This window comes from Carettochelys insculpta, chromosome 28 (assembly GCF_033958435.1).
Source record: "Carettochelys insculpta isolate YL-2023 chromosome 28, ASM3395843v1, whole genome shotgun sequence".
NCBI classification, from domain to species: Eukaryota; Metazoa; Chordata; order Testudines; family Carettochelyidae; genus Carettochelys; species Carettochelys insculpta.
Genome location: NC_134164.1, coordinates 2,403,157 through 2,429,234, shown reverse-complemented (window position 1 = coordinate 2,429,234; position 26,078 = coordinate 2,403,157). Strand labels below are relative to the sequence as shown.

The window sequence follows — 26,078 nt, the reverse complement described above, 5'->3', positions numbered from 1 at the left end:
GTGATTTTTTAAAAAAGTCACATTCTTAATAGTGAGATTATCTAGTTAATTGAAAAACTAGTTTGTACAGAAGCCCTTTAACAGGTCAGCAACCCCTAGCATGGGTGCCAAGGGTGGCATGCAAGCTGATTTTCATTGGCACATGAGGCGGGAGCTCAGCCCCACCTCTCCTGCCTCATGCATCCAGGAGCTTGCTCAAAGCCATGTCACCTGTGGATTAATGAAAGACCAGCTAATGTTACCAGCCACCACCTCAATGGTAAAGCTTTGCATCTTTATTAATTAAGCTGTTATAAGTAGGACTTTTACCCTGTGTCTACACGAGCCCCTTCCTTTCGAAAGGGGCATGTTAATGATGGGTTCGAAAGATGCTAATGAGGCGCTGCAATGAATGTGCAGTGCCTCATTAGTATAATGGTGGCTGCGCTGATTTGAAAGTGCGGCTTGTCGAGTCACATGCCGCTCGTAGAGACGGGACCTTCCGAAAGGACCCCAGTTTTCGAAAGCTCTTCTTCCTATCTGGTGTTAGGAAGAAGGGCTTTTGAAAACTGGGGAGGTCCTTTCGGAAGGTCCTGCACTTTCGAATCGCTGCAGCCACAATTATGCTAATAAGGCACTGTATATTCATTGCAGCGCCTCATTAACATCTTTTGAACCCGCTCATTAACATGCCCCTTTTGAAAGGAAGGGGCTTGTGTAGACCCAGCCTTAGTGACTTTTAAAAGTATCGCCTACACTTGGATGGTACCTAGAAGTCAAAAGGTCAAATTTCAGCACTCTACCTTGGAAAGGTTGCTGACCCCTGCCCTATAAGGAGTGGGTGAGGATTATGGAAGGCAGGCCTGGTTCAGCTTACCATGACTCCTGTGCTCTCTGTGTCTGACTATGTTTGCTTTCCACTCTGTTTCCAACAAAACAGCTTTAACTGGTTACTGAATATTTTGGATATCTTGACAAAGTAAAAGCAAGACAAGAAGGAGACCAAGAAAATTTGGTGACCTGAGAATGACAGAAGTTGCTTAAGACGGCCTTCATGAGTTATGATTCCATAAATGGAGCTTAAGGAATGTTTGTACAGGGTTTTGAGTATATAAACCACACTGCAAATTAAGTGTTTACTTTAAAGTGCCTTGGTATCCCTGAATGAAAGAAGCAGTAAGGGCAAAGTTCTATTAAAAACTGCTGTACTTGAGATTTGCTGGCAGTACTTACTCCCTTCTTGTCATCTGAACAGTAGCCTTTTGAGACCTTTTAGACCCGCAGCACAGTTGAAGTAGCTTGTAGGGTTAATGACATCGTTGGACAGTTCGGGAGATAAATAATTTCTCATCTGATAAGTATCAGAGATGTAGCTGAGTTAGTTTGTATCTTCAAAAATAAGAAGTCTTGTGGCACTTTATTGACTGACATATTTTGGAGCATAAGCTTTCCTGGGCAAAGACCCACTTCATCAGATGCAGGAGTGGGGTCATGCATCTGACGAAACCGGTCTTTGCCCACCAAAGCTTACGCTTCAGAATAGTTATTAGTCTCTAATGTGCTACAGGACTGCTTGTTTCTCATCTGATGTGAGTTAAAAATCTATTCCAGGTTGGTAGAGTATGAAAGAGAGCTGGTTATTGAGTGGCTTATGTAAATCAAGCATTTTGTTTTGGCTCACTTATCGGAGGGACTGCTGCTCATCTCACACAAGTCAGCTAGGCAGTCTCCTTTGACAGCTCATGCAGAAAGGCCCCAGACTGAATGGGTATGAAAAGTAAACTCAACTATCTTCTGATCTGATGGGGAGAAATAAAAGTTGAGATACATTGATAGGACACTGTAGATGCTCTTTCTTAGGTGTTAGAATTGACTGAAATCACATGGCCTACTGGTATTGCAGCGTTTAAGGAAATCTTTCTGTCAAGTCTCACATGCTATTTTGGCCATGGAATAATTGTGGTATTACCCAGCAAAAGTAACCTAAAGTAAAGTGGTGGTTCTATGCTGACAACTCCAGGAATCTTTCAGATCTTCCGTGTTTGATATTGTCCTCTGGGGTTATGTTCATTGAGTGTTTTGCACAATAATTAGTAATTAGCTTGTGGTTTAGTGAGATAAAAATGTGCAGGTGATGGTTGTCTGCCTGTAGGTATCATGGTGCCTAATAATGGCAGCCCTATAGTGAATAGTTGCAGAGAGGTAGCCGTGTTAGTCTGTATCTTCACGAAACAAAAAAGCAGTCATGTTGCATTTTAAAGACTAACAAAATTTATTAGATGGCAAGTTTTCTTGGGATAGACCCTCTTCTGCAGGTCTGGAAATTCTGATGAAAGTAAACTAGCATGACAAAAATACAACAGAAAAAATGAATGACAACTAACTAAATGAATGGTGGAAGAGTTAGTGTCTTGTGGCATTCCTTCTGAGAGATGCAATTGAGTACTAGTGTCTGGGTTGGTTAGAAATACTACTTGTGTAGAGAGGTTTAAATATTTTGCCTTTTAAAAAAAAAAAAGCCTAGTGCAGATTACTATTTGCCTGCCTGTTAAAATGGAAAGCTACAAAATTATACATATTTCAAAAATTCTCTGTTTCATTCTTTCATAGTTCATTGTCTCAGTTTCTAAAGTTCCTCCATTGCCCCCTCCAAGAAAGAATCAGGAGCTGCAGCAGGCTTCAGATTTCATATGTAAATGTGCAAAATCTGAGTTGATGCATGTAGCACTTAGTTGGTTGGTCCTAGTGTGTGTTGATTAGAGAGAGCTAGTAGAAGATTGAAATGTAAAGAATCCTATTCATTCAGGGATATTTGGTGGTAGCAGGTTGAAATTAAAACACAATTATGGGATTAAAGGTGTGTTGGTCCTCTCTTCTACAGTTCAAATAGGCTTTTGCAAGAGCATATTTTACAGAACAACAATTGTGCCTGTGTCTTAAAAAATTACTGCCAGCCTAGCTCCTTAGGTAGCAGATGATCCTACATTTGAACTATATCAGTGGTTGGATTGCAGTAGAATAGTTATATTTTACAGCATTAGTGAAAATTACATTCCCTTGGTATGAGATCTGCTCTGCAAAGAACCTTCAGTGGTAAAAATCACTGACACAGTAAGTAAACAGTGCCAGTAATCAAGTTACTTTGATGACAGTGCCGGTAATAAAGTTACTTTGATGCCTCAGACTCTAGGCCTGTAGAAGAAAATACGATTCTGTGATTGTTTGCTTTTAGCAATAGTGAAATTTGCTCTTTAACACCTGAGGTGATTCTAATCCTCTCCCTTCTGTTGGGAGTGAGGCGTAGCTATTTATGAGAGACTGTTGATCTCATCTCTTGTTACCCAGAAAGTTGAATTGCTGTAGTGTTCTCCAAGCTCTGATTGTACAAGCTCTTTGTTAATTGTGTGGCAGTTCTGTTTGCTGAGGTTTTTCTTTTTGAATTTGACACCAGAGTTGAATAAAGAAGGTGTACGTTTTTATCTGTGCATTAAGATGTGTAGGGATTCTAAACAGATACAAATGTTACTGTGCTTTATTCTGTAGGTTATTGGCATAATACCTTTCCTAGCAAGATCAGGTTCCCCTTTTGTGCTGAGGCACTGAGGGCAAAATAAATCCTGAATGTAACTGAATTAGATGTCAGAGAGCAGACAGAGCTCTACCTTGACTTCTGCATTAGATTTTCATAAGGTTCTATTAATACTCATTTGGGCACTCCATATAAATAGGTGTCCTAAACCTACCTGTGGAGTGTGGTGTTAAAAGTAGCTTCCCACCATGTATCCCTTACTTATAATGGTAAGGGTTGTGGTAACGGGTTCTTAAATTGGGTAGAAAGGTAGAGCTCAGTCTAGTTACAATAAATTGATAAAGTAGAAAAAAAATGAACTCAAGCAAAAGCCCCACAGGTCTTGTACCAGTCAAGTGCTGTATTGCCGTGAGGTTTTGTGTGCATTACTCCTAGTGCTCAGCTGCTATTGAGCAGTGTTCAGTGTGATGCTGTCAAGGGAGGGGAGGGCTAGAAACATGCCGGCAGTAGAGCTGTGAGCAGGGAGGAATTGGAAAGAAGAGTTATTTCAGAAGGGCAGTGAGCCAGTGAAGTAGCCTGGCCAGAAAAAACACACTAAATAAATGTTGCTTCACCTCCAAATAACATGTCCCATCTGTTCTTTTTTTGTCACAGGGACAGGGACACTAAAGATAGACTTTGTTGGAGAGTTGAATGATAAAATGAAAGGCTTTTATAGAAGTAAATATACTACCCCTTCTGGAGACACGCGTTATGCAGCTGTCACACAATTTGAGGTATGAGCTGTATTTTTGGTTTCACAAAGGGTCATTCTTAATACAAGATTTACTATTGGTCGAGTTTTTGGGTACAATTTTCACTAGTCTTAACTACATGTATGGCTTGAGTTTCTGTAATCCATGTTTTCCATTTCTCACTCTCCGCAAAGTAGAAGGTAATAAAAAGTAAACTTTGCATCATAACCTAAAAGTCAACAAATTCAGGCTTTGGTAAATTTCTCCATCGAAGTCTCACTCTAAATGTCCATATAAATTGCCCTTTGAAAGTACATTAATATTTTAGTTTGACCCTCTAAGTTGCTTCCAATATCTTAATGGCACCCAGGTTGTATGCTATCTTTTGTTTCAAGTATTCTATAACTATTGACATCATGAAATTTTTATGCCATTCTTTAACAGTTTCTTAGTTTGTTACATAAATAAAAACCATAAAGCATGCTTTCCTTTGAGCACATAAAGCATACTTTGGTTTGTGCTAGCTACTGAGATGATGCAACCCAAGGGGTCATGTGTGATTTCTGTGAATATCTGTGCACCCTCCCTTTCACTTGACTGAAGCACTACCCAGGTCATGACTGCACTGAATTTTGCTCAGGGACTATAAATTTCAGTGGCAAAACACAATGAATGTCTGTTGCTTCTTTAAACCTAAGAATGAATTAAACTAAACATTAAGAGAAACATGCTACTCCAAGAGCCAAGAAAGATGAGCTAGGAAACTTTCTAGCAGAGACTGACCATAGATTGCTAGACTATCAATAGAATGTATTTTTATGTGCTCCATTGTCATAATTGCTGTGAAAGATTTGTTCAGCTAATGCTCTTGTTTCCTTCAGGCCACTGATGCTCGCAGAGCCTTCCCTTGCTGGGATGAGCCCGCTATTAAGGCAACATTTGATATTTCATTGGTTGTCCCTAAAGACAGAGTAGCTTTGTCAAATATGGTAAGTGCTTCATGTGCAAGTAGTTAACTGATTTTTTTTATAGCAACTGTCTGTGTAGCAGTTTTGTTTGTGAATTAGTGATGTGTTTAGGTTACGTCCATTAATAGAGAAAAGGACTGGATTATCTGTACAAAGACCTGCTTCGTTTCATGCATCTGACGAAGCAGGTCTTTGCCCATGAAAGCTTATGCTACAAAATTTCTGTTAGTCTACAAGGTGCCACAGAACGTCTTGTTGTTTTTGAAGATACAGACTAATTCTGCTACCCCTCTGATACTTGTATTATGTGTAATTGCTAAGCAATTATACTTCATCAAGGGCAGCTTTTTTAAAGCAGACATCCTTTGGTAGTAGATGCTGGTACAGAAATTAAATTTTCGGTTAGGACCCAGTGTCCTTTGCTCAGGCAGTTTGGGACTGGGAGGTGTTAACGCAAACCAGAAGTCCTGTTGGCAACCATTGTGTTCCAGCCATCCATTCAGCATTTGAGCCAAAGAATAGTGCCCTGAAAACTTCTTGAAGGGAACTGGCTCCATAGGCATGGGTCCCATTACCAATCTGGGAGAGTGAGAGTTAGGCATTGGAAGCAAATGCTGAGTTAGCTACTACAGTGCAAAATGACTCGTGGAATAAACTATACCAAATAAGTATCCGTTGTTCTGTTGGCGCGGGCAGGGACTATAAATGTAATGAGCGTTTTAAAATTGTAATCCAGTGGTATTTTTCATGGAATTAATCATATTCCTTTTCTTGTTGTTGGAAAGAATGTCACTGATCGGAAGCCGTACCCTGATGATGAAAATCTGGTGGAAGTGAAGTTTGCTCGCACACCTGTGATGTCAACGTATCTAGTAGCTTTTGTGGTGGGAGAATATGACTTTGTAGAGACCAGGTCGTCTGATGGTGTGTTAGTGCGTGTTTACACTCCTGTTGGCAAAGCAGAACAGGGAAAGTTTGCTTTAGAGGTAAATGTACTTGGAATGATATCTCTGCTCTTTGTATAGTCCTCATTTGTGGGGAACCTTTGTTCTTGCTGGGTTCTGTCAACAGCACTGATGTTTGCCTTGCTGCTTTGGTTTTGGTTTGATTAGTGACGTGGAGAAACGAGGTTTATGTACAAGTAAAAAACGAAGCCTGAAGCCATGATGAAATCTAGGTTCTGGTCTACCTGAAGTGATTTGGGATTACCACATTTTATAGAAAGTCAGTGTAAACAGCAGGGCTTGCAGGGTATTTGCAAATATTGGTATCCTGGCATTTCTGGAAGTCCCACTATTTTGAATTGGGCTTTCTAGGGAGGAGGCCAGTATGTGCTGCTTTCTGGAATACTTAGTCATGTGGAAGTCTCAGTTCCAGCCTATCATTGTGAGTTCAAATGTTTACTTGATTTTTCCTCTTATTTTTTGTAGGTTGCTGCTAAGACTCTGCCTTTTTATAAGGACTACTTCAGTGTTCCCTATCCTCTTCCTAAAATTGATCTCATAGCTATTGCAGACTTTGCAGCTGGTAAAGTAACTCACTTTCTTGCTGAATAGTATTGATTTTCTTTGAATTGTAAACATTTAGGAAGAGGTGTGTATCAATATCAATAAACCTTTGTATTTATTTTATAAAGGTGCCATGGAGAACTGGGGCCTTGTTACTTATAGGTATGCTGTTAAAATACTGTCTTTCTCCCCTTTGTTCACTAATTTTGGAGGCAATCAAACTAACTTTAGGGCGATGTAATGATTGTGCTTCACCCCAAGTAAGGTTGAGTTACTTCCTACAAACTCTAGCTTCGGTCTTGAGTAATTTTAGTTTTTTACACCAGAATGCACTGGCATTCACATCTCAGAAGGGTAAGAATTAGCTTTTAAGGTAATTGGTCAAGATAGCCTTAAGCATTTTAAAAGCATCTGGCGGCAGCAGCACTTTCCAAAAAAACCCCAAAACAAACAAACAAACATTTTTTTGGCTACGTCTCTCTTCCCCTGCCCCCAGTACTTCTGTAGTTTACCCAGCTTAGAAAACTATTTTCTAGGGTTTGTGCTTATTCTACCCCAGTTGGTAAACTTTTGCAGCCATAGGACAAACAGGTGAATTGTGTAATTTTGAAAACTTTATCTTGCCTTCCGTTTTCTGCTGCTTGATCAGATGAGCAAAATTTCATATCTTCTGCTTGAAAGTCTCATGTTTGTCTTGAGCTGTCGGAAGGCTCTTCCCCCATCTGTGCAACATAGGGCTCTCGTTAGCTTTGTTGAAGTGAGATTTCAGGACTTTTCTTTTTAAATTTACCCCATTAATTTGGCATTACAAAATTATCATGAAAAATTACCAGCCAGTGCATAAAATCTACTTGCTTAATATGCCATGCTGATGAGAGCTGAAATTTTATTTCCTGTGCAAAAATTATTTGCCATGGGTGAGTAGATGTGTAGAATTTTGATGATAGTACATTTTCCCCTTGCATTCAGTTTGGGACTCGTCTGTTACCTATGTGGTAGATAGAAGACTAGTATTATGTGCAGGTCATATTTTATCCAAGGCATTTTCCCTTCTTTGAGTCTCAGCAGTCTACTAATCACTTTTGATTGACCTGCTGAGCCATGGTTAGGACACAGGTCTTTGTAGATGAGTTTAGAGTTCTGTAATTTGATCACAAGTGAAATGAATGGTGGTGTCTGCATGTGGATATTCATATGCCTCTGAGATGGTAAATGGAATGCAACTGATGGTTGGGCTGCTGGATGAATGCAGATTCCTTCTGGGCTGAGTATGGAAAATATTTGCTTTGCATACACTGTGCCGTGTGAAAGCAAATTGCAGTGAAGGTGAGGCTTTTCCCTCTTTTTCTAGTTGCGTAGCTGGAGTATTTTTTTGCAGAATAAACTTTTTCTTCTGTCTGGGTTTCTTATGCGTGATTTCATGCATACTTTGAGGAAATGTTGCCCCAAACAATCCCAACAGCTCTAAAAGTTAACATTTAACTGTTCTGTGTGCAAACTGAAACAGCTTCTGTTTTTCAGTTGTGCAGCTCATGACCGTAGCTTGCTTAGGTAATTCAGCCTGTCTTCTTTTCCCCAGATGTGTGCTGTTTGGTTAATCTCTCTCTTTCTTAAAAACAGGGAGACGGCACTGCTCATTGATCCAAAAAATTCTTGTTCTTCATCCCGCCAGTGGGTTGCTTTGGTTGTGGGACACGAACTTGCTCATCAGTGGTTTGGAAACCTTGTGACAATGGTATTAAAGTTTTTAATTAAATTTTATTGAAGTATTGTTGTTATTTCTATTACCATAGCAACTAGGAGCTTTAACTGTGGACCAATTGTTATAGGCATTGTACAAACACAAAACAAAGAACTGTCCCCGCCTCATGGAGTTTACAAGGTAATTGAGGTGAGATGTATCGTGCTTATATTGATGGTGTTCCTCCTGACTATGGTTAGATTCTCTAAGTGGCCTGAACAGTATTATGTAAAAAGGAAGAGAAACATTGAGTCGATACTTTAAAAAGCTGCCTTCAAGGTGTATTTTAAAACACCTACATGACGAGGAGTTTCTGAAAAACAGATGTGTAAAGGAAAAATGCTAATTACCCTGTTCTGGTTCTAGTTCTGGTGAGTGTGTGAATGAACATTAAGTTGCTGCCTGAGTCTGTCTGAATGTAGTCAAACAGTGGGAAATGAACAGCAGGGCTCCACAGAAGTTAGTGAAGCCACCACATTAATTACTTTTAAAGTGATAAATCATAACTTTCCTTGTAGGGATGATTCCCTCTGTCATCAGTGGCTTTTCATACTGAGCAGGCTTCTCGGTTGTGACATGGAGGCCATGTTGTTTGAGAAAATTTACTTAGTATTCAGTGACATAGATTTTGGGTCTTTAGGGAACCATGCGTCTTAAGGATTGAAGCCAAAGCCATTTTGATGGGAATGGAAGTACAAGAGAGGCAGCAGAATTGAAAGTGCTAATAAACTCCCTACTGTGCTTAGAAACCTAAAAGCCATGGTTGCGCAAGTGTCTGCTGAGAAATGGCACCTGCCTGTCCTGATCGGATCTTTGCAGTGTTGTTCTAAATTGACATTCCATTCTCTTCTCTTGCACCCCTCCAGTAAACCTTGCTAATGGGCCCTTGGAAGCCAACCAGGTTAGAAGTTAGGAAGCCTTTTGCAGAACCAGAAGCACAACATGCTTGGTAAAAGGTCTGAGGGTTAACTGGAATGCATATTAATTGAACTAGAAGCACTGCAGCAAAAGGAGCACAGCTTCTGGAGCTAGCAAAGATTTCTAGCTCTGACTTTTAGGTAACCAGAGATCATGCAGGTAGGTTTATATGTCACGTCTGCGGGGACAGCAGGAGGGAAGGGATTCTCAAACTTTTCCATAGTGAGATATGCAGCATAATAAAGGTTGCACCTCCATGGTCTGGCACCTTTGGGACCTGGGCTGTTTTAAAAGAGGGATTGTGCCGGACCAGGGGAAGGTCAATGCTCCCCAACTCTCCTCTTCACCATCTGCTGCCAGCCCAGGCCACTGGGCTCCACATTGGCGTCCAAATGGGTCCCCTGCCACTAGCCAAGGTAGAGCCTCCCGGCCCTAGCTGCAGCTTCCAGGCCTCTGCTGGCTCCCTGGTCCCAACCATGACTCCCTCCCTGGCCGCTGCCACTGGCTTCCTGGCCCCTGGTGGGGTTCCCTCTCAAGTCTCCACCACCAGCTCCCTGGCTGGCTCCCCAATACCTGTTGCCAGTTAGCCCACTCTGGCTATGACTTGCTTCCTGGTCATTGCCAACAGCTTTCTCTTAGGCTGCTGCCTTTCCAGCCTCAGTTGCAGCTCCCTGACCCCCATCACTGCAGTGCTGCTGGCTTCCTGGCCATCACCAAGCTGGCTACGGCTGCCTGGCCCTGGCTGAAGCTCCCAGCCACAGGGCTTGCAGTTGGCCACCCTGGCTCTTGGGTCCAGCAACATCTGTGTTGCTGCCAGACAAGAGAGTCACTGATTTTAGAGGTTCAACCAGTACAGAGTCTTGCGGACCACTTTCTTCCATTCACAGTTGCATGTGCCATCTCTCTCAGGCCGCTTCTGCACAGGCCACGTCCTTCGGAACTGGCATGCTAATACATGGAGCGAAAGACGCCAATGAGGCGCAGATGGAAATTCCCCGCGCCTCATTAGCATAACATCGTGTTGTTTGGAGTCCGGAAGACCGTTCTTCTGGACTCCAAAATGCCGTGTAGAAGTGCAGCCCCGGGGGGGCGGGGCTTCCACAGGCCATCAGCAGTCTCCTAAGGCATTTAGCAAACCAATATTGCTTTGTAAAACTCTATTTACGTGGTATTTTCTTTCCCTTTTGAAGCCTTTTGCAATTTAAAAAGTTTTATTTTTTGATTTTAATGTTTTGCAATAGGATTGTTCTCTGAAGTGGAAGCTTAAACGTCTGACTCGGGTAACTTGTTATACACTGGGAGCAAAGATATTATCTCCGCAGGAAGTGTCAGTTGCATTGTGGTTACAGTGTGCCAATGCTGGATTTTACCAGGCGCACAGCCATCAAATGCCAGCTCTTTCACACTTAAGAAAGATGTTAAACTAATTGTAATCAAAGTAATTCTGGGAAACAGACACCTGAGCAGCAACACTGTAGTCTTGCCCCCCCCCCTCCCCCCCCAATCTTTACATTTAATTGGGGTTAGGCTAGCAGCTTTTTACACTTAGCGTGTGACTCACAGCCACTTATACTTCATGAAATTGAGAGAGAGAGGGGGGGAGTTTGGGAATTTCAGACTTCAATTGAATGTCTTTGTTTTTTCATAAGTTGCAATAATTCTTTGGCATAAGTACTACATTTAAGTTCTGGAACCTTACCTTGGAAACAAATTTCATCTGAACGCTAATGAAGATTGGACAGTCCCCTCTAAAAGTAAATAATATTGGACTTATCTGTATAGAATATCAGTAAAATTATTCCTTATTCCCTTTGATGTTCCATTCCTAACAAAGCGGTAGCGTTGCTGTATGACTGAATGTCTATTGGGTTAATGCTGTATCACTTTCCAATTTCTTCTTCTTAAGTAGATATGATAACTTAATCACGCATACCTGAATTTACCTGTTTCTTTTATAAGAGAACTATATATGAAAGAAATACAAGACCAAGAAAGCCTCTCTCTTTTTGTGTCATGGTATAGTCAGTTTTCTTACCTCCATGGTATAGTTAGGCATTTTTCTTAGTCAAAATAGGAAGGAAAGATGCATCTTAGAATAGGATAAAAGTATAATTGTAAAGTTGCAAAAATGGTCAGGGAGTGTGTCTTGGACAGATATAATTCTAAAACTACCTTAACTTAAAAATAACGACTGGATTTCAGGTTTTCAATATCTGTTTAAAGCAGTATTCTTTCTCAGGTGTCCAGACTCCTTTTCCATTGCCTATAGCGACATTAATACAAAAATTCCTGTGCAGTTGTGATTGATGGTGGCCTTTTTCTAATGAGCAGAATGTGTGGAGTCTCCATGATGTAGCTGCTTTGTACTATGGCCTTTCATGCCTCCGGCAGCTATCCCAAACCAATCTCTTAATAGCTTCCCATAACTGTTCTCCCTGTGGCTCTGTGCTCAGATCCAGCCTCATATGCAGCCTGTACAGCATTTTCTTTTTTGCCATCTGTATTTGTGCCCTCTCCATTTTGACTTCTTGGAAGCACTTCTTACCTAGCAAACAGTTACTGGGATGCTCATTCTGCACTGGGTTCAAGTCAGTGCACAAACTGTTCTCAGGCTAACGGGGATACTTCTGTGCAACCAGTCTGCTGTGTGTTCTGTTCCCTTTCCTGGATGTGATCTTATACTGGAGAATTCAGACACCCTCTCAGTACACCTTTGTCCCTGATTGCAGTTAGCGGGGCTGTTAATAATCTGTAGTGCAAACTTTTTAGTTGAGTGAGTAGGAGGAGAGTTAAAATAAATGAAACTAGTGGGGTGGGGGAAAAAGCATTTTACATTCAGACCACTCCTCTCTTCTTTACAGGAATGGTGGACCCACCTCTGGCTGAACGAAGGTTTTGCCTCCTGGATTGAATATCTCTGTGTAGACCACTGCTTCCCAGAATATGACATCTGGACTCAGTTTGTTTCGGCTGATTACACACGTGCTCAAGAGCTGGATGCTTTAGACAACAGTCATCCTATTGAAGTGAGCTGTAACTCCCTGCTATTGCCATTATTTGTCTCTCTCACTTCTACTAAGAATTCTCAGTAGAAACCTTCCACTGATAGCTAAAAAAGGAGGGAAGCATTGAATCTATTCAGTCTAGACTCCATTATATCAAGGTCACAGAGATTTAATGTGACCAGTCGCACTTTCAGATAATCAGGGAAATTCTTAGTCACAGATACGGGGAGCATGATCCTGCTTTGCAGATCAGGGAATTTTGGGTACTTGTGGGCATGCTGTCACAGGCAGGCAGGTACAGTGATGGTATTCTTAGAAGTTTATTTTCCTTATTGCCTCATCAGGAACCAGTTTTCATTGTATTATTTTTTACTTTGCGCTCCATGGAATTTAGTCAAGAGTATAGACCAGTGATGGGCAACCTAGGCTAGTGAATGGGCCTCAGTGGCCCTCCTTCATCTCAGTGGGCCACAAGGTTGTCATGAGCAGGACTGTCTCCCAGAAGAAGGTAGTTTTGTTAACTGCTCTTACACACCTAGAATTTGTGCCTACTCTGCTGTACCAGCACTTTGGATGCGGAGGGAGCATCTGTCCAGCTCTTGCAGTCAGTATTGTGTGCAGTCAGTATTTACCTCATTTCACATGCCCTTGCTTTATATACATTCATTTTGGTAATACTGGTAGGAGAAAAACTAGTGAATGGAAACCAGCAGTATCTGGCAACTCTGCCCGTGGGCAACAGTATGCAAAATGTCTCACAGGCCAAACATAGAACTCTGGTGGGCCACAGATTGTACACCATTGGTGTTAGACCATGTTCACAAAATACTGAAACAAGATCTTCAGTTCAGACTTATTGGAAGCTGGAAATTAAGTACAAGAATGTGAACCTACAAAACAATCCAACCCTTGTCATCTCGGAACATATGCAGTTGAAGAGGCCCATTAGGCAGGGTTAGTGAGCAATTCAGACGCAGGCAAGCTCTGGGAACCTCCTCTGTACCTGAACTATAATTGTTTTAGCATTAAGTAGTGCTTTTTTTTTTTTTTTTCCTTTTTCCCCTGTTGGTCTGTTCATTTGGATTGGAATTGTAGAAAAGAGATTGTTTGTTTGTTCTAACTACACATTGTACTGTATGCCTCAGGTCAGTGTGGGTCACCCGTCTGAAGTGGATGAAATATTTGATGCTATTTCGTATAGCAAAGGAGCATCTGTTATCCGAATGTTACATGACTATATTGGAGATGAGGTAAAAATGCATGATTGTACACAATTCTAATGAAGATTGTGAGTAAAAGCTCTTGTGTGAACAATTAAAAGTGTAAGTTTGTGATCTCTGATCACTGAATATTTATACTTTTGATTTATTCTTCCACTCATTTTTGTGGTGTGATAACTAAATTTCAAGAGGAAATATGAACACCCTTAATAAATTCAAAAGGGGGAATTAAGCTATTGGGACAACATAGAAACATGATTGTTTTAATATTCTGATGCATTTGAAGCTTGAATACCACTTACCCACAAGTTTTCAAAGCCATTTTGGTGACTAACATCACAACTTAGGGGAGTGGCAGATAAGGAAAACCAGTACTAAGGATCCTTGGCTGGTGCTTGAAAGTAAGGGCACTGCCCTGGGAGGACAGTAGGAGCCTCCTTTCTGGTGCAATTACATGTTTAATTGTATGCTTCTAGGATTTTCGGAAAGGAATGCATTTGTACTTAACCAAGTTCCAGCAGAGGAATGCAGCTACAGGTAATCAGCAGTTATTCTTCTATGAAATACTAGTAAATACACACAACTATGACATAGTTGGCCTCACTGGGACTTGGTGGGATAGTATGCATGACTGGAATATTGGCATACAAGGGTACAGATTGCTGAGGAAGGATTGGTGGGGGAATAAATTGTCTTGTATATTGAAAATGTATGCTTGAACTGAGGCTGCGAGGGACCTAGGAGACAGACTTGAGAGTCTCTGAAAGACAAGGGTGATGTAATGTTAGGACATCTACTACGGACCACCAAACCAGGCAGAAGAAGAGGCGGTGGCTTTTTAAAAATAACTAGCAAAATCATTCAAAGCGTAGGACTTGGCAGTGATGGAGGACTTTAACTACCCTGACATCTGTTAGAAATATAACACAGCAGAGCACAGATTATCCAACAAGTTCTTGGAATGTATTGGAGACAGTTTTTGACTTCAGAAGATGGCAAAAGCTACTTGCGGGGTGGCAATTCTATATTGGATTTTGACATGTGGAAGGCAGCTTGTGTGAAAATAATCTTGAAAAGGTAGAGTTAATGATTCTAAGGAATCATAGAATCGTAGAACAGTAGAGCTGGGAGAGACCTAAAAAAGCCATCGAGTCCAGCCCCCTGCTCTAAGCAGGACCAAACCCATCAGATCAGCCCAGCCAGGGCTTTGTCGAGGAATGGTAGGAGGGAGAACAGGAAGACAAAGATAAAGGATTTCAAGAATGCAGACTTAGCAAACTTAGCGAGTGGGTAGGTAAGGTCCCATGGGAAGCAAGTTCAAGAGGGAAAGCATTTGAAGAGCATTGGCTGTTTGCAGGGGACTGGACTTGATTACCTCTTGAGGTCACTTGCAGTCCTGTAATTCTGCTTTATCCAAGAAAGCTCAGCTCTGGAGAATTCATTTTTCAGTGATATCTTGGGTTTTTCAAATATCCTGTTTCCCTGCTGAGTTGACTGAGATGCAAGGAAGTTAATAGACTTGCACTTGAGGTTATGTAATGAGTCAGGAGCTCAGCCTGAATTAGAACCCAATATATTCTTGGCTTTCTCCCAGTCTGTTTCTTTGACCTCTGGATTACACACTTGTATGATGATCAGAAGAGGCTTCATTTACCTCAGTAAAGCTACTTGTGCCTAATTCAGAATTTTCTGCCCTGGAGGCTTTTTTAATAAGGAAGCTATTGGTTTTTCAGAGTAAATAGATAATTGGACATTAAAGCTTCTGCAAGTTTGTTTGCAGAACTGATCACGTGTAGGATTAAATGGCTCAGATAAGGTTGCGTCCAGTGTATCCTGGCATTTACTTCACTTGGTGACTTACTGTGTATCAAAGTTAAAATGCTTCACTGAAATGAGAACCTCTTTGTCACTTAGGCAGAAATGATCCAGATGCTCAATAATGCTCTTGGGCATAATATGTGAAAGTATGTAGAGAAGAACAGTTGTATTTTTCATGTTACAGTTCTGAATACTTTATTACTTCAAACATTTTGATGATAATGTATTACAAATTATGTTCCTTGGGATCCTGTTGAAGAGATTGATGTTTTCCATGGGAGGTTTTAAACTGCTGCTTATTGTAACTGATCTCAACAGTGTAACTTTACAAAAAAGGAGCATAAAGCACTAGAGGAAGGTATCCTTAATAAGAATAAATAAAATGAAACAAGTAAGACTCCTGGTGGTGCCAGTTCAGTGGCCTTGACAGCATTTAATGTATATTTGGATTTAGATTTGTGTGGGAGGAGGGAATTTGGGAACCTTTCTACTGATGATTTTTCTTCTACAGAGGACCTATGGGAGAGCCTGGAGAAGGCCAGTGGTAAACCTATTGCTGCTGTAATGAATACATGGACCAAACAAATGGGATTCCCACTGATTTATGTGGAAGCTGAGCAGGTAAATTGTGATGGTAAAAACAGAATGTAGTTCTATAGACTTTGAAATTCCAGTTACATTATGTTCCTCTGCACTTCTGAGCAAACCCTTACCTTATTTCAGTGTCCTGGATCATTTTTATCCATGCTTTTCAGCTTTCTCCTCTGTTTGATCAGGAGGCAATGCAATGACTTGCTTGACAAAATATGCTCTGGAAAGAAGGGCAAATGTTAGCTTGGACGTAGAAGTTACGCTATAGTGCAGTTTGGGGGACAGCATATTCACAGTTTAAAGGTAGACTGGACAAAGTATCTTAAGTAGAGGGGTTTCTATCACTTTGCTTGGGGAATGCTGTTCACAGTGGTATGGCGTTCATCCCCTGCATGGATTCAGCTCATGTGCTTGGAGCTGAGACATTAAGTATCCTTTTTGTTTGAGTATGCATTAGATATGTGGGGAGACGCAATACTTCGTTGATTCCCTTTACTCCCATTTAATTACAGCGACGTAAGGAGAATGGCATATGTTAATGATTGAACTGCGGAGTAAGAGGCTTGATAGTGGGCTACCATGCTTAGGAAACGGGTAATGTTTGCAAAGGTAGCTGCAAACCCATTAGTAAGTTACTTTCTGATGTATTCTTGAAAACTGAAATTCACTCCAGCTGTCCTGTGGCTGAATGAGTGATGTGAAAGGCTTGTATTATCACTGTATGTTCAGGTTTCCATATGAAACATACCATGCACATTTATAGACAGGGATATAAAAGTTTTACTGATGTTACTCCGGCGCACCTGAAATAGTCCTTGCCCTGTGAGATTAACAGGGAGAAATGGTTAATACAGCTGCTAAAATTTGAGATTGGGTAAGAAATCCTGAAAGAGTTTCATCAACTGTCATGATAGACGTCTTATTTCTGAAATGTTTCATCCCGGAGACTGATCTGTCCTCAATTGCTCTGAAGTCTTTTGTGGTGGCTTGTGACCAATTCTTGATTTTTAGTTTTTCTCGATATTGTTGGCAGCATTGTAAGCATTCAGGGAGAGACTGGCAGACACCTACAGGAATGAGGAGCTGAGATACATGGTGTTCAAAATTCAAATGTTAAAACTGCACATAAATTATTATGATCTCAGAGTAGTTCATCATACCTAGTATATGTTAAGAATGGGGCAGAAAAATTGGCAAAATGCCTTCTCAGTATGTCGTAAATGTTAATGCATCATGCTGTTTGGAAAGGGATTCCATATACAGTAAACCCTTGAAATATGCAGCTTCAGGTTGCATGTAACTTGCTTTAATGCAAGTTAAGCACAACTTAAAGCTACTTTGCAGCTGTCAGCCTACCTAGCTGCTCGCAGCTGCGGGCTAAGCAGGAGAAGAGCCCCTTCTCCCTGCTTTCCCCCAGTGGCGCTGCTGTCAGGCTGACAGCCGCATGGCTTGGGGGAAGGCAGGGAGAAGCATCCAGGAAATGGACCAGCCCTGGTGGGCTGTTTGGTTTCCCAGGTCCTGCAAGTGGCAGGGAGCTGGGAACCAAGGAGTGGAGAGGTCAGTTTCCTGGCCCTGCAAGGGAAGGGGAGCTGGGAACTAGGATGCTGCCTGGTTCCCAGCTCCCTCCGCTTGCAGGACCCAGAAAACTGACCATCTCATGGCTGGTCAGTTTCCCAGGTCCCCCAAGTGGCACAGAGACAGGAACCAGGCTGCCCTCTGGTTTCGAGCTCCCCCCATTCAGAGTTAAGCTAAATCAGAATTTCCAGATTTGAAGAAATGGGTCTGTCCCATGAAAGTTCATCACCATATAAATGGTTTTGTTGGTCTTTAAAGTGCTACAGGACTGCTATTTTATTCTCCAGTTATTGAGTTTTCATGGGAATGTTCTACCATCATGGAAGTTTTTGAAACTGTTGATGCTACTATATGATTTATTTTCCATTTATAGCAAGAAGAGGACAAAGTTCTGAAGTTAGTCCAGAAGAAGTTCTGTGCCAGTGGACCTTATAGCGGTAAGATGAAGGCTAATAGCAGGAGTCGAGCTGTGCATCATATTGTATGCCACGCCAGCACTTCCGTGAAACTCAGCTCTTGCACTGTCTGATTGCACAGGCAGGTGCCTTTTTAGGATTTAGATATTTTTAAAATATTTGTTAAAGCTTGAAGTTAAATATGGAGCTTATACCTGTGTGTTAGAGCTGGAAGGGACCTTTAGAGGTCATTGAGTCCAGTTTCCTGCCCCCACACAGGATCTATCACCATCCCTGACAGGAATTTTATTTTTTAATCTATTTGCCCCAGATCCCGAAGTGGCCCCCTCAGGGACTGAGCTCACAACCCGGGGTTTAGCAGGTCAGTGCTCAAACCACTGAGCTAAGCCCTGGCTGTCTTGCATTTTTAGAGTTATGTCTACACTGCAAAGAAAAAACCACAGAGCCAAACCTCAGAGTCTGGATCAGTTGACAGAGGCTCACAGGGCGGGGGGTTAGAAGTAGCAATGTAGATGCTTGGTCTTGTGTTGAAGCCTTGGCTCTGAAACCTGGCATGAAGAGGGGCTCAGTCCAAATGTGTGTGCACTGCTGTGTTTAGCTCCAAAGCCTGAGCCCCGTGAACCTGAGTCGGTGGACCCAGGTGCTGAGATTCTCCTTTGTGGGTGTTTCCTTTGCAGTGCAGACATATTCTGAATCCGCACATCATCATCACATGAAAGGAGGAGAGACTTTCACCTGCAAAATTCTTTTGTTATGTACAGTTCAATATCCAATTCAGGGCCTTGACTGCCATCATAAAGAGCTCTTCTTATGGGCATCAGTACTAGTATTTTCTCCATGTATAAGAGCAAGCACCACCTTGCCCTTTATAACTTAAGTGAATGCAAATGCTGGTTAGCTCTTGCATGTATGCTACAGAAATTAAACTATTTTATTTCCGAAGTGATATGTGGACTTCTGTTGTCGTTCCCAAACCAGACTTTGCCATTTTTCTGACAGAACAAGCTGACTTTAAACAGTTGTGTTGAATTGGCTGCTGAAATCTGCTAGAACGTCAGGCTGCCCTCCTGCGTTGCATGGCGTTATTCATTCCTTCTTCCTTCAGCCTTCCTCTTTTTCTTTCCCTTGTTTAGGGGAGAACTGCCCTCTGTGGATGGTTCCCATTAGCATTTGTACGAGTGAGGACCCCAGCTGTGCCAAAATGCAAGTGCTGATGGACAAGCCAGAATTGACATTGGTTTTGAAAGATGTGAAACCAGACCAGTGGGTGAAGGTGAGTTTGTGTGGAGGGGGTTGAATGTCTGAGACTTAAATTCAGGCTCACTGAAATTTTCCATTATGCTTCATTTCAGGCCATTCATTGGCCTTTCCCGCTCTTTTTTGTCCTGAGCTTGCTGTGCTTCTTGGTGGGTCTTGTTGGTGCTATTACCCTGCCTTGGCTCTGCTGCGCAGTGCTTGCTTAATGACATCCTTTCCTTTCAGGGTTTGCTTCTTGGAGTGTTCTAGACAATGTGAACTCCAGCCACTTAGGGATCCAAGGCTGGAAAAGCTGAGCATTGCCATTAAATTGAGGCAGCTTTTGAATTGAACTGTGGTAGCTTTTGTGCATTACCATGACAACCACAGCTTAACTCAAGCCCATCCCAGGTGAAAATTGTCCCATTTTATCATTCATGAGTGTGAATAGTTGTTACTGGCTATTGCCAGACTGATACAGATCTGCAAGTGAAAAATTTAATGTTGAGGCTTTCTGTAGGTATTAGTGTGCATATCGGAGTTTAAATTTCAAACCTGAAAAACGCTTGGTTGGATTGCTATCATCTGAACCACTTAGGTTAAGGAACAATCCGTCATTCTTGAGGTGAAGTAGTACTTTGAATGGTGACTCTGTGAAATGTTGACATGGGCTAGTCATACTGATTCCATTTCAAACTGGCCCTGTCTCATTCTCAAAATTTGTCTTCTAAACATCTTGATCAGAAAATCCAGCTTCTATATGGTAACTCTGGCATCAATATCTCTTTGCGGCTCTTGGTATGCACATAGATACTTCCACATTGATATTCATCTGGCCCACCAGAAACTTCTCCGTTTCCAGGTAGGACAACATCACCACCAGTTCCAAGTCCTTTCTATGAGCAGAGCTGCAGCTCCTTGAGGCGTCTCCAAAGTCTTTGTCATCACAGCGGCACAAATGCATCACCTTGGCTACTTGATGTCCCCGTGCTTGGATGACTGGATCCTCGCTGTTGTGCTACCCCAACAAAAACTACCTGCACCAGCCTTGCCCTTCAGTCTCCTGATGTCTCTAGCTATTTGCATCAATGAGGACAAGACAGTGCTTATACTTACACACATGATTCTTGGAGTGTAGCTTAACTCAATTCTGACAGGTGCTGTCCTCCCAGCAGACCATTTTGCTGCTTTGATGGTTATGATTGCAGGCCTGTATCACAGGCTACACGCCATGGTCTGCTGTTCTGTTTGTTAGTAATGCCTTAAAAGGAAGGAGTCCAACACAAGGTGAACTTGTACGGGTAGCAGATAGGAAAAAACAGTTGTAACCAGATCCTTTGATATGGACTGAGTGAGACACCTCCAGAACCTGACAGTGACCTTTCAGAATCACTTCTCGCACATTTTCTTGATCTCTTTCCTATGGAGTTCAAGGGTATTAACTTGTGGTGTGTTGGGATTTGACAAGTCTGATTCCTCTTTGCTTCACTTGTGTTACTGTTTTCCTGGGAAGAGATTTTGCATGCAGAAAAAGGCTAAAGGAGACACTGTATCCTTGACCTCCAAATGAGGGAATTCTAAGAGGTTTAAAGTGAGGAATGTAGAGTCCTGTGTGGGATCCTCCAGGATTAACCTTCATCTGTATCTGTGAATGGGAGAAGAACCAACGAGATATCAGAAATGTCAGTATCTCGCCCTGTGAGAGAAGATAGTCATCCTTTTGTTTTGTTGTGTTAAATCAAGCTCACTGACTGAAGCAGTTGCCTTTAGAGGGATGCGCTTCCATCTGTTCTGATTGGGTGTTAACTTCAAAACCAGGATGTGCTCATTTACATTTTAACTCAGTTAAATGAGCCCAGATATTTGAACACGGGACTTGAGTCACTGAAATGTAGTAGTATGAAGGAGGAATGTAGTTACCTTTCTGCCGGAAGTAGAAGGAGCTCTGCATACTTGATTTGGATGGTTTCTAAGTGTTGCACTGGCACTGCCAATATCAGAATTGAATTGAGCTGGCTCTGGAGTGACACTAGATACAACATTTTTGTTCTTCCTCTGTACCTAGACTACACTGCAGTCCTCCTTTCTACATCCACTAAGAACCAGCATGCTGGAGTCTGCCCCCGCGCATGCGCACGCACACAGATGTATGTCTTCCGCCCCATTCTGAAACAGCTCCAGTGGCACATTGTTGATTTTAGACTTCTTCTGTTCAAAATTGCTGTCTTTATTGTAACTCTCCATCGAGTTGATCTGGTCTGTCTCATGGAGCTAGTTTCACTCTGCAGCCTAGTTTAAATTCTAGCTTCTGTCTTTTCCACATAAACTAACCACCAATGGTGCAAGAGCTTTCAGCTCTGCGCTCCTGCCATTTAGGATATTTCTGCTTCTGCATACCTTATTTTAGATCTGTCTTCCCTTGCTCTTAATTTCTTCTGTGCGCTGCAAATTAGTTATGATTTTAAATGACTAGCTGACTGATTCTGCTGTCTAAGAAACAAGGACCATTTGAAAGGGTGTCCATGTTGTCCAGAAGGACCACCACTTGCTTATTATTTGATGCTAGTAATACTGGTTCTGTTTTGGTGTATTTCAGTTAAACCTGGGAACAGTAGGGTTTTACCGTACGCAGTACAGCCCTGACATGCTGGAGAATTTAATACCTGGGATCAAAGACCTCTCCCTTCCCCCGGTGGACAGACTTGGGCTGCAGAATGATCTCTTCTCTCTGGTGAGCAACTCTCTTCCTGCCCTGTGTTGTCTGCTTGGCAGATGACAAATTAGGAGAACTACAGTTACTGTAGATATTGGTGTCTGAGTCAAAGCACCTTTGGGATTACTGCATAGAGAGGATTGTTAATGAGCTTAGCAAGTTTGCACTTGTACTATAGAAATAAATCATGTGGCACAAATCTGAGCCTGCAATTCTGTTTTGCTCTTTGACAGGGGTGATTTGCTGTTGGGTCAGAATGCATTTTTATGTCCCACATAATACACACTTATTTTTGAAACTGCATATGATACAAGCATCAGATATGAAACAGCTGACCCCTTTCTTATTTCCTAAAATGGGCTTGTTAAGGGGCTCTTGGTTTTGTTTTTGTTTTGGATTCAATGTCAAAGCCCAGATTTGCATTTAAAGCAAGATGTACTGGCTTTGAATATTACCTTTAGAAGATACAAATGACTCATGAGGTGGGCTCTTGGAGCAGTTAGCTCCCATAAGTGAAGTCAAACTTTTTGCTGCCAGTCAGCATTAAACTGAGTGATTTTAAATATGCTTTTGAGACCACATTGGCTTCCTGCAAATTTTAGAGGTAGATGTAGCCCACACTTATAACGTATGCCACGATTTAGCTGTTGAGTTTTTAAGGGGATGCTGTCAAGTAGTTTTGGCTGCAGCTTTTGTATTGTAAACTATTAGGAACAAAAATAGTTTCATGAAAAAACTGTGATTTAATTATTTTCTCATAGTACCAGAAACAGCAGTTTTGTGCTAGCTCACGAGAACTGGGGAATGGAAGCTGACCTCTCTAGTTTTCTGTCCCACTTGAAAGAAGGGCAAAAAGTAAAGAGCAGAAAAATGGGAACAAATAAAATTTAGCTGTTGTAATCCAAAGTGAGGTTTCAGAAGACACTGAATCTGACTGGGAGTTAAGAATCTCTTGGGGATCTCTGTTCTCAGCCCTAACACAAATGTATTGTGACTTTTGAGAAGGTTGCTGATGCTCTGTGCCTTGGTTTTCCCATTATTATCCTTAGCCTCCTTTTCATAAAGTGCTTTGTCTGCAGAACAAATGCACTCTGGGTGCTGTGAATTGTTAATAATAAACCAGGTGAGAAACTCTCAATAGTACCATCTTGACACCATCTCTCTCCATGCACAAGTTCAGTTCACAGTCAGGCCCGGTAGGCTATGGTGAGGACAGAATGTTAAGTAACGATGCGGTGAGCTATTGAATGTTTCAGTTCTGTTTGGAGATTAATCTGTCTCTTTTCCTCTCCCAGGCCCGAGCTGGAATCATTAGCACTGTAGAGGTTCTAAAAGTCATGGAGGCTTTTGTGAATGAGCCCAATTATACAGTGTGGAGCGACCTGAGCTGTAACCTGGGGATTCTCTCAACTCTCTTGTCCCACACAGACTTCTATGAGGAAATCCAGGTGTTTGTGAAAGATGTCTTTTCACCCATAGGGGAGAGGCTGGGATGGGACCCCAAACCTGGAGAGGGTAGGAGATTGTTTTATGCTTTGGAATTTCATAGTGGTTTTGAAATATTGCTTTGTGGTGAATACGTTAAAAATCTGGGTGGTACAAAGTATCGAAGGTGGGGCGTTGCCGCTGGTACGTTTAGAAAAATGTTGGTTTTTCTGCTGCGCTAAAATCCATCTCAGCATGTTTCTCTGCACCTTCAGAGGTCTGGTCCCCTAGCGGATAGAGCAAAGATTGCAAGGTTAATGTAAAACCTTATGCATGCATTACTTGTCCTTGATAAATCTGAGCCATGTTGTGGACAGGCTCAAATAGGCATTACACCTAACTTTAGTTAAACCAGATTGAAGATATAATTTGTTTGTCTAGCCTGAAAAATCCTCGTCTTATAGACCTCCCCCCAGAAATCAACGCACTCTCCAGCAGAGCCATGGGAGTGAAACAGGTCTTGGTTTTTTTTACATGGCTTACGAGAATATGGGAGAGTAGACATTTGTGCTTTTGTGACCTGCCCTAATGGCTGTATGTAGTGAATGGAGCTGTTTTAATATTGTCCCAAATTAATTTTTCTCTTTCCTATCCTTGTTCATCAGGTCATTTGGATGCACTTCTGAGGGGCCTGGTTTTGGGAAAACTCGGAAAAGCTGGGCATAAGGCAACATTAGAAGAAGCACGACGTCGGTTTAAGGACCACGTGGAAGGAAAACACATCTTGTCTGCAGACCTGAGAAGTCCTGTAGGTTACTGTGAACTCTGCTTCTTAGTGGAGCCAATTTCATTTTCACTCTGCCCTTTATCTGAACCAAACTTTTATTTCCAGTGACTGGAGTAATCCTGTACTCCAACACTGACTGCCTAGGTTTTTATCCTGGAATTACATTTGTATAGAGCAGTTCTTGTCTTTTGTTTATAGAAAATTTGCAATCCTCCCTGCTGCTTTGTGACTTATTAGTGAGCAGATCCCCCACCCTGTCTGGTAGGCTATCAGAAATGTGCACCACAGTATTCCAGTTGCTTGGTAAATGCATTTCTGCTGTACTCTTAATTGAATCATGCTTGGCTGCCTGTCAGTAATTCACAGTTTACTCCTTAGGTTGCCGGCTTTTTCCAGGCAGCTGACTGCATGCTTATAGGTGGTTAGCCTCAAGAGGACTAGAATGCTTTATTTAACTGAGATAATTGGGCTGAACACATGGGTATTTGGTTAAAATTCGGTAGCCTATGATATAGAGGAAGTGAGACTCCATTATGTAATGATCCCATCTCACCTTAACCACTGTTAATCTGTGTGTGTGTATATATATCTGACCCCAGTGAGCTAGTGTAGTTTAATAAAATGTTTACTTTTTCACTAGTATGCTGTTAAACATGTCTAAGAGAATTGTTCAAAATCTGCAATTATGTCTATCACTGGATTGGAGTGAAAGTCACATTAGTGTGAGATCTGAAGCTTGCTTCAGTCAGTCAGTAGTGGACCATTGTGGCTAGATCACAGGATTACTAACAGTTTCAAGATCAGATTATCCTGTCAGTTATCAGAACCAGGAATGGTATTTGCCGTACACCATTGGCAACCAGGTCACTGAAGTACTGATTTCTAGTTCTGAGGAGTCTGAGTGCCTGACTTAAAGTAGGAAGACAAGGAGCGAGAGATGTTTTTAAAGGTCTTGCAACTTCCTGGGACTGGTCCAATACCATGCGTTCAAGACTAGTAAACCTGTCCCGAGATTTGGTCCCAGACTAGCGATGAGAGAAATGTATTACTGTAGATCACTTGTGGTAAGAGAGCTCATACAGGTACCCTGGTATACAGTGTCTTACTCATAACCCGTTCATCCATATTGCTGTCTTTTCCTCTGTCTTTTCGTTTCCAGAAGCCAGCTTTTCTTCCCTGTTTGTGTTCTCCCATAGGTATATGTAACTGTTTTGAAGCATGGAGATGCGGCTACTTTAGACACTATGCTAAAGGCAAGTGCACTCTTATGGCCTTACGTTCCTCTCACCTGAAGATCTGTCAGTTTATTCAGCCAAGAATTAAATGTTCCTCCTCATAAGCTGATCTATTACAGAGTGTGTCTGAAGTTACTGCTCCTCTTGCCTTGTGCAGGTGACATGAAAACAAGTGTGCTGCGGTACTCTTAAGTTACATCTAGTGTTACGGTGCCATCTAGCGGGCTCCTACACCAGTTGTCACAAAACAACCTATTGTTGCTCAAGGGGGCAGTGCCTGCTCAACCCTGTGTAACCTAAGTGATGGGTAGTCCAGTGCAGATTACCAGTTGGCTATGTGCCCTGCTGTTGTACAGGTAACGGCCGAGAGCCCTGGGAGTATTCACAGCAGCATAGAACCACATGTCCTCCTCCTAATCTCCTGTACTGGAATGCCAGCTGTGCAGCTTCAGTCCATTGTGAAGGATCTTCTAAGCAGGGCAAGAATGCGTATAGCGACTGCTCCTAATCCGTGCTGTGTTTAACATGGCCGACTCTCTTGTTCCCTGCAGCTTCACAAGCAAGCAGATATGCAGGAGGAGAAAAACCGGATTGAGCGGGTCCTTGGAGCCATCTCTCAACCTGAACTGATCCAAAAAGTTCTGACCTTTGCACTTTCAGTAAGTTATTGTGGGTGGGGG

At 42.0% G+C, this 26,078-nt stretch overlaps 1 protein-coding gene across 2 annotated transcripts in view; it reads left to right on the top strand.

The window, feature by feature from the left end:
- Positions 1–26,078, top strand: part of NPEPPS (aminopeptidase puromycin sensitive) — a 57,642-nt gene that overhangs the window by 26,815 nt on the left and 4,749 nt on the right. For both annotated transcript variants that reach the window (XM_074978826.1, XM_074978827.1), the window contains 17 exons: positions 4,163–4,284; positions 5,124–5,231; positions 5,996–6,196; positions 6,641–6,737; positions 6,847–6,880; positions 8,339–8,453; positions 12,239–12,403; positions 13,528–13,632; positions 14,079–14,139; positions 15,932–16,041; positions 17,960–18,023; positions 19,136–19,275; positions 21,835–21,969; positions 23,247–23,466; positions 24,042–24,184; positions 25,360–25,416; positions 25,950–26,057. In XM_074978826.1, the coding sequence (XP_074834927.1) occupies positions 4,163–4,284; positions 5,124–5,231; positions 5,996–6,196; positions 6,641–6,737; positions 6,847–6,880; positions 8,339–8,453; positions 12,239–12,403; positions 13,528–13,632; positions 14,079–14,139; positions 15,932–16,041; positions 17,960–18,023; positions 19,136–19,275; positions 21,835–21,969; positions 23,247–23,466; positions 24,042–24,184; positions 25,360–25,416; positions 25,950–26,057 (1,985 nt within the window). The remainder of the gene's footprint in view (positions 1–4,162; positions 4,285–5,123; positions 5,232–5,995; positions 6,197–6,640; positions 6,738–6,846; positions 6,881–8,338; positions 8,454–12,238; positions 12,404–13,527; positions 13,633–14,078; positions 14,140–15,931; positions 16,042–17,959; positions 18,024–19,135; positions 19,276–21,834; positions 21,970–23,246; positions 23,467–24,041; positions 24,185–25,359; positions 25,417–25,949; positions 26,058–26,078) is intronic.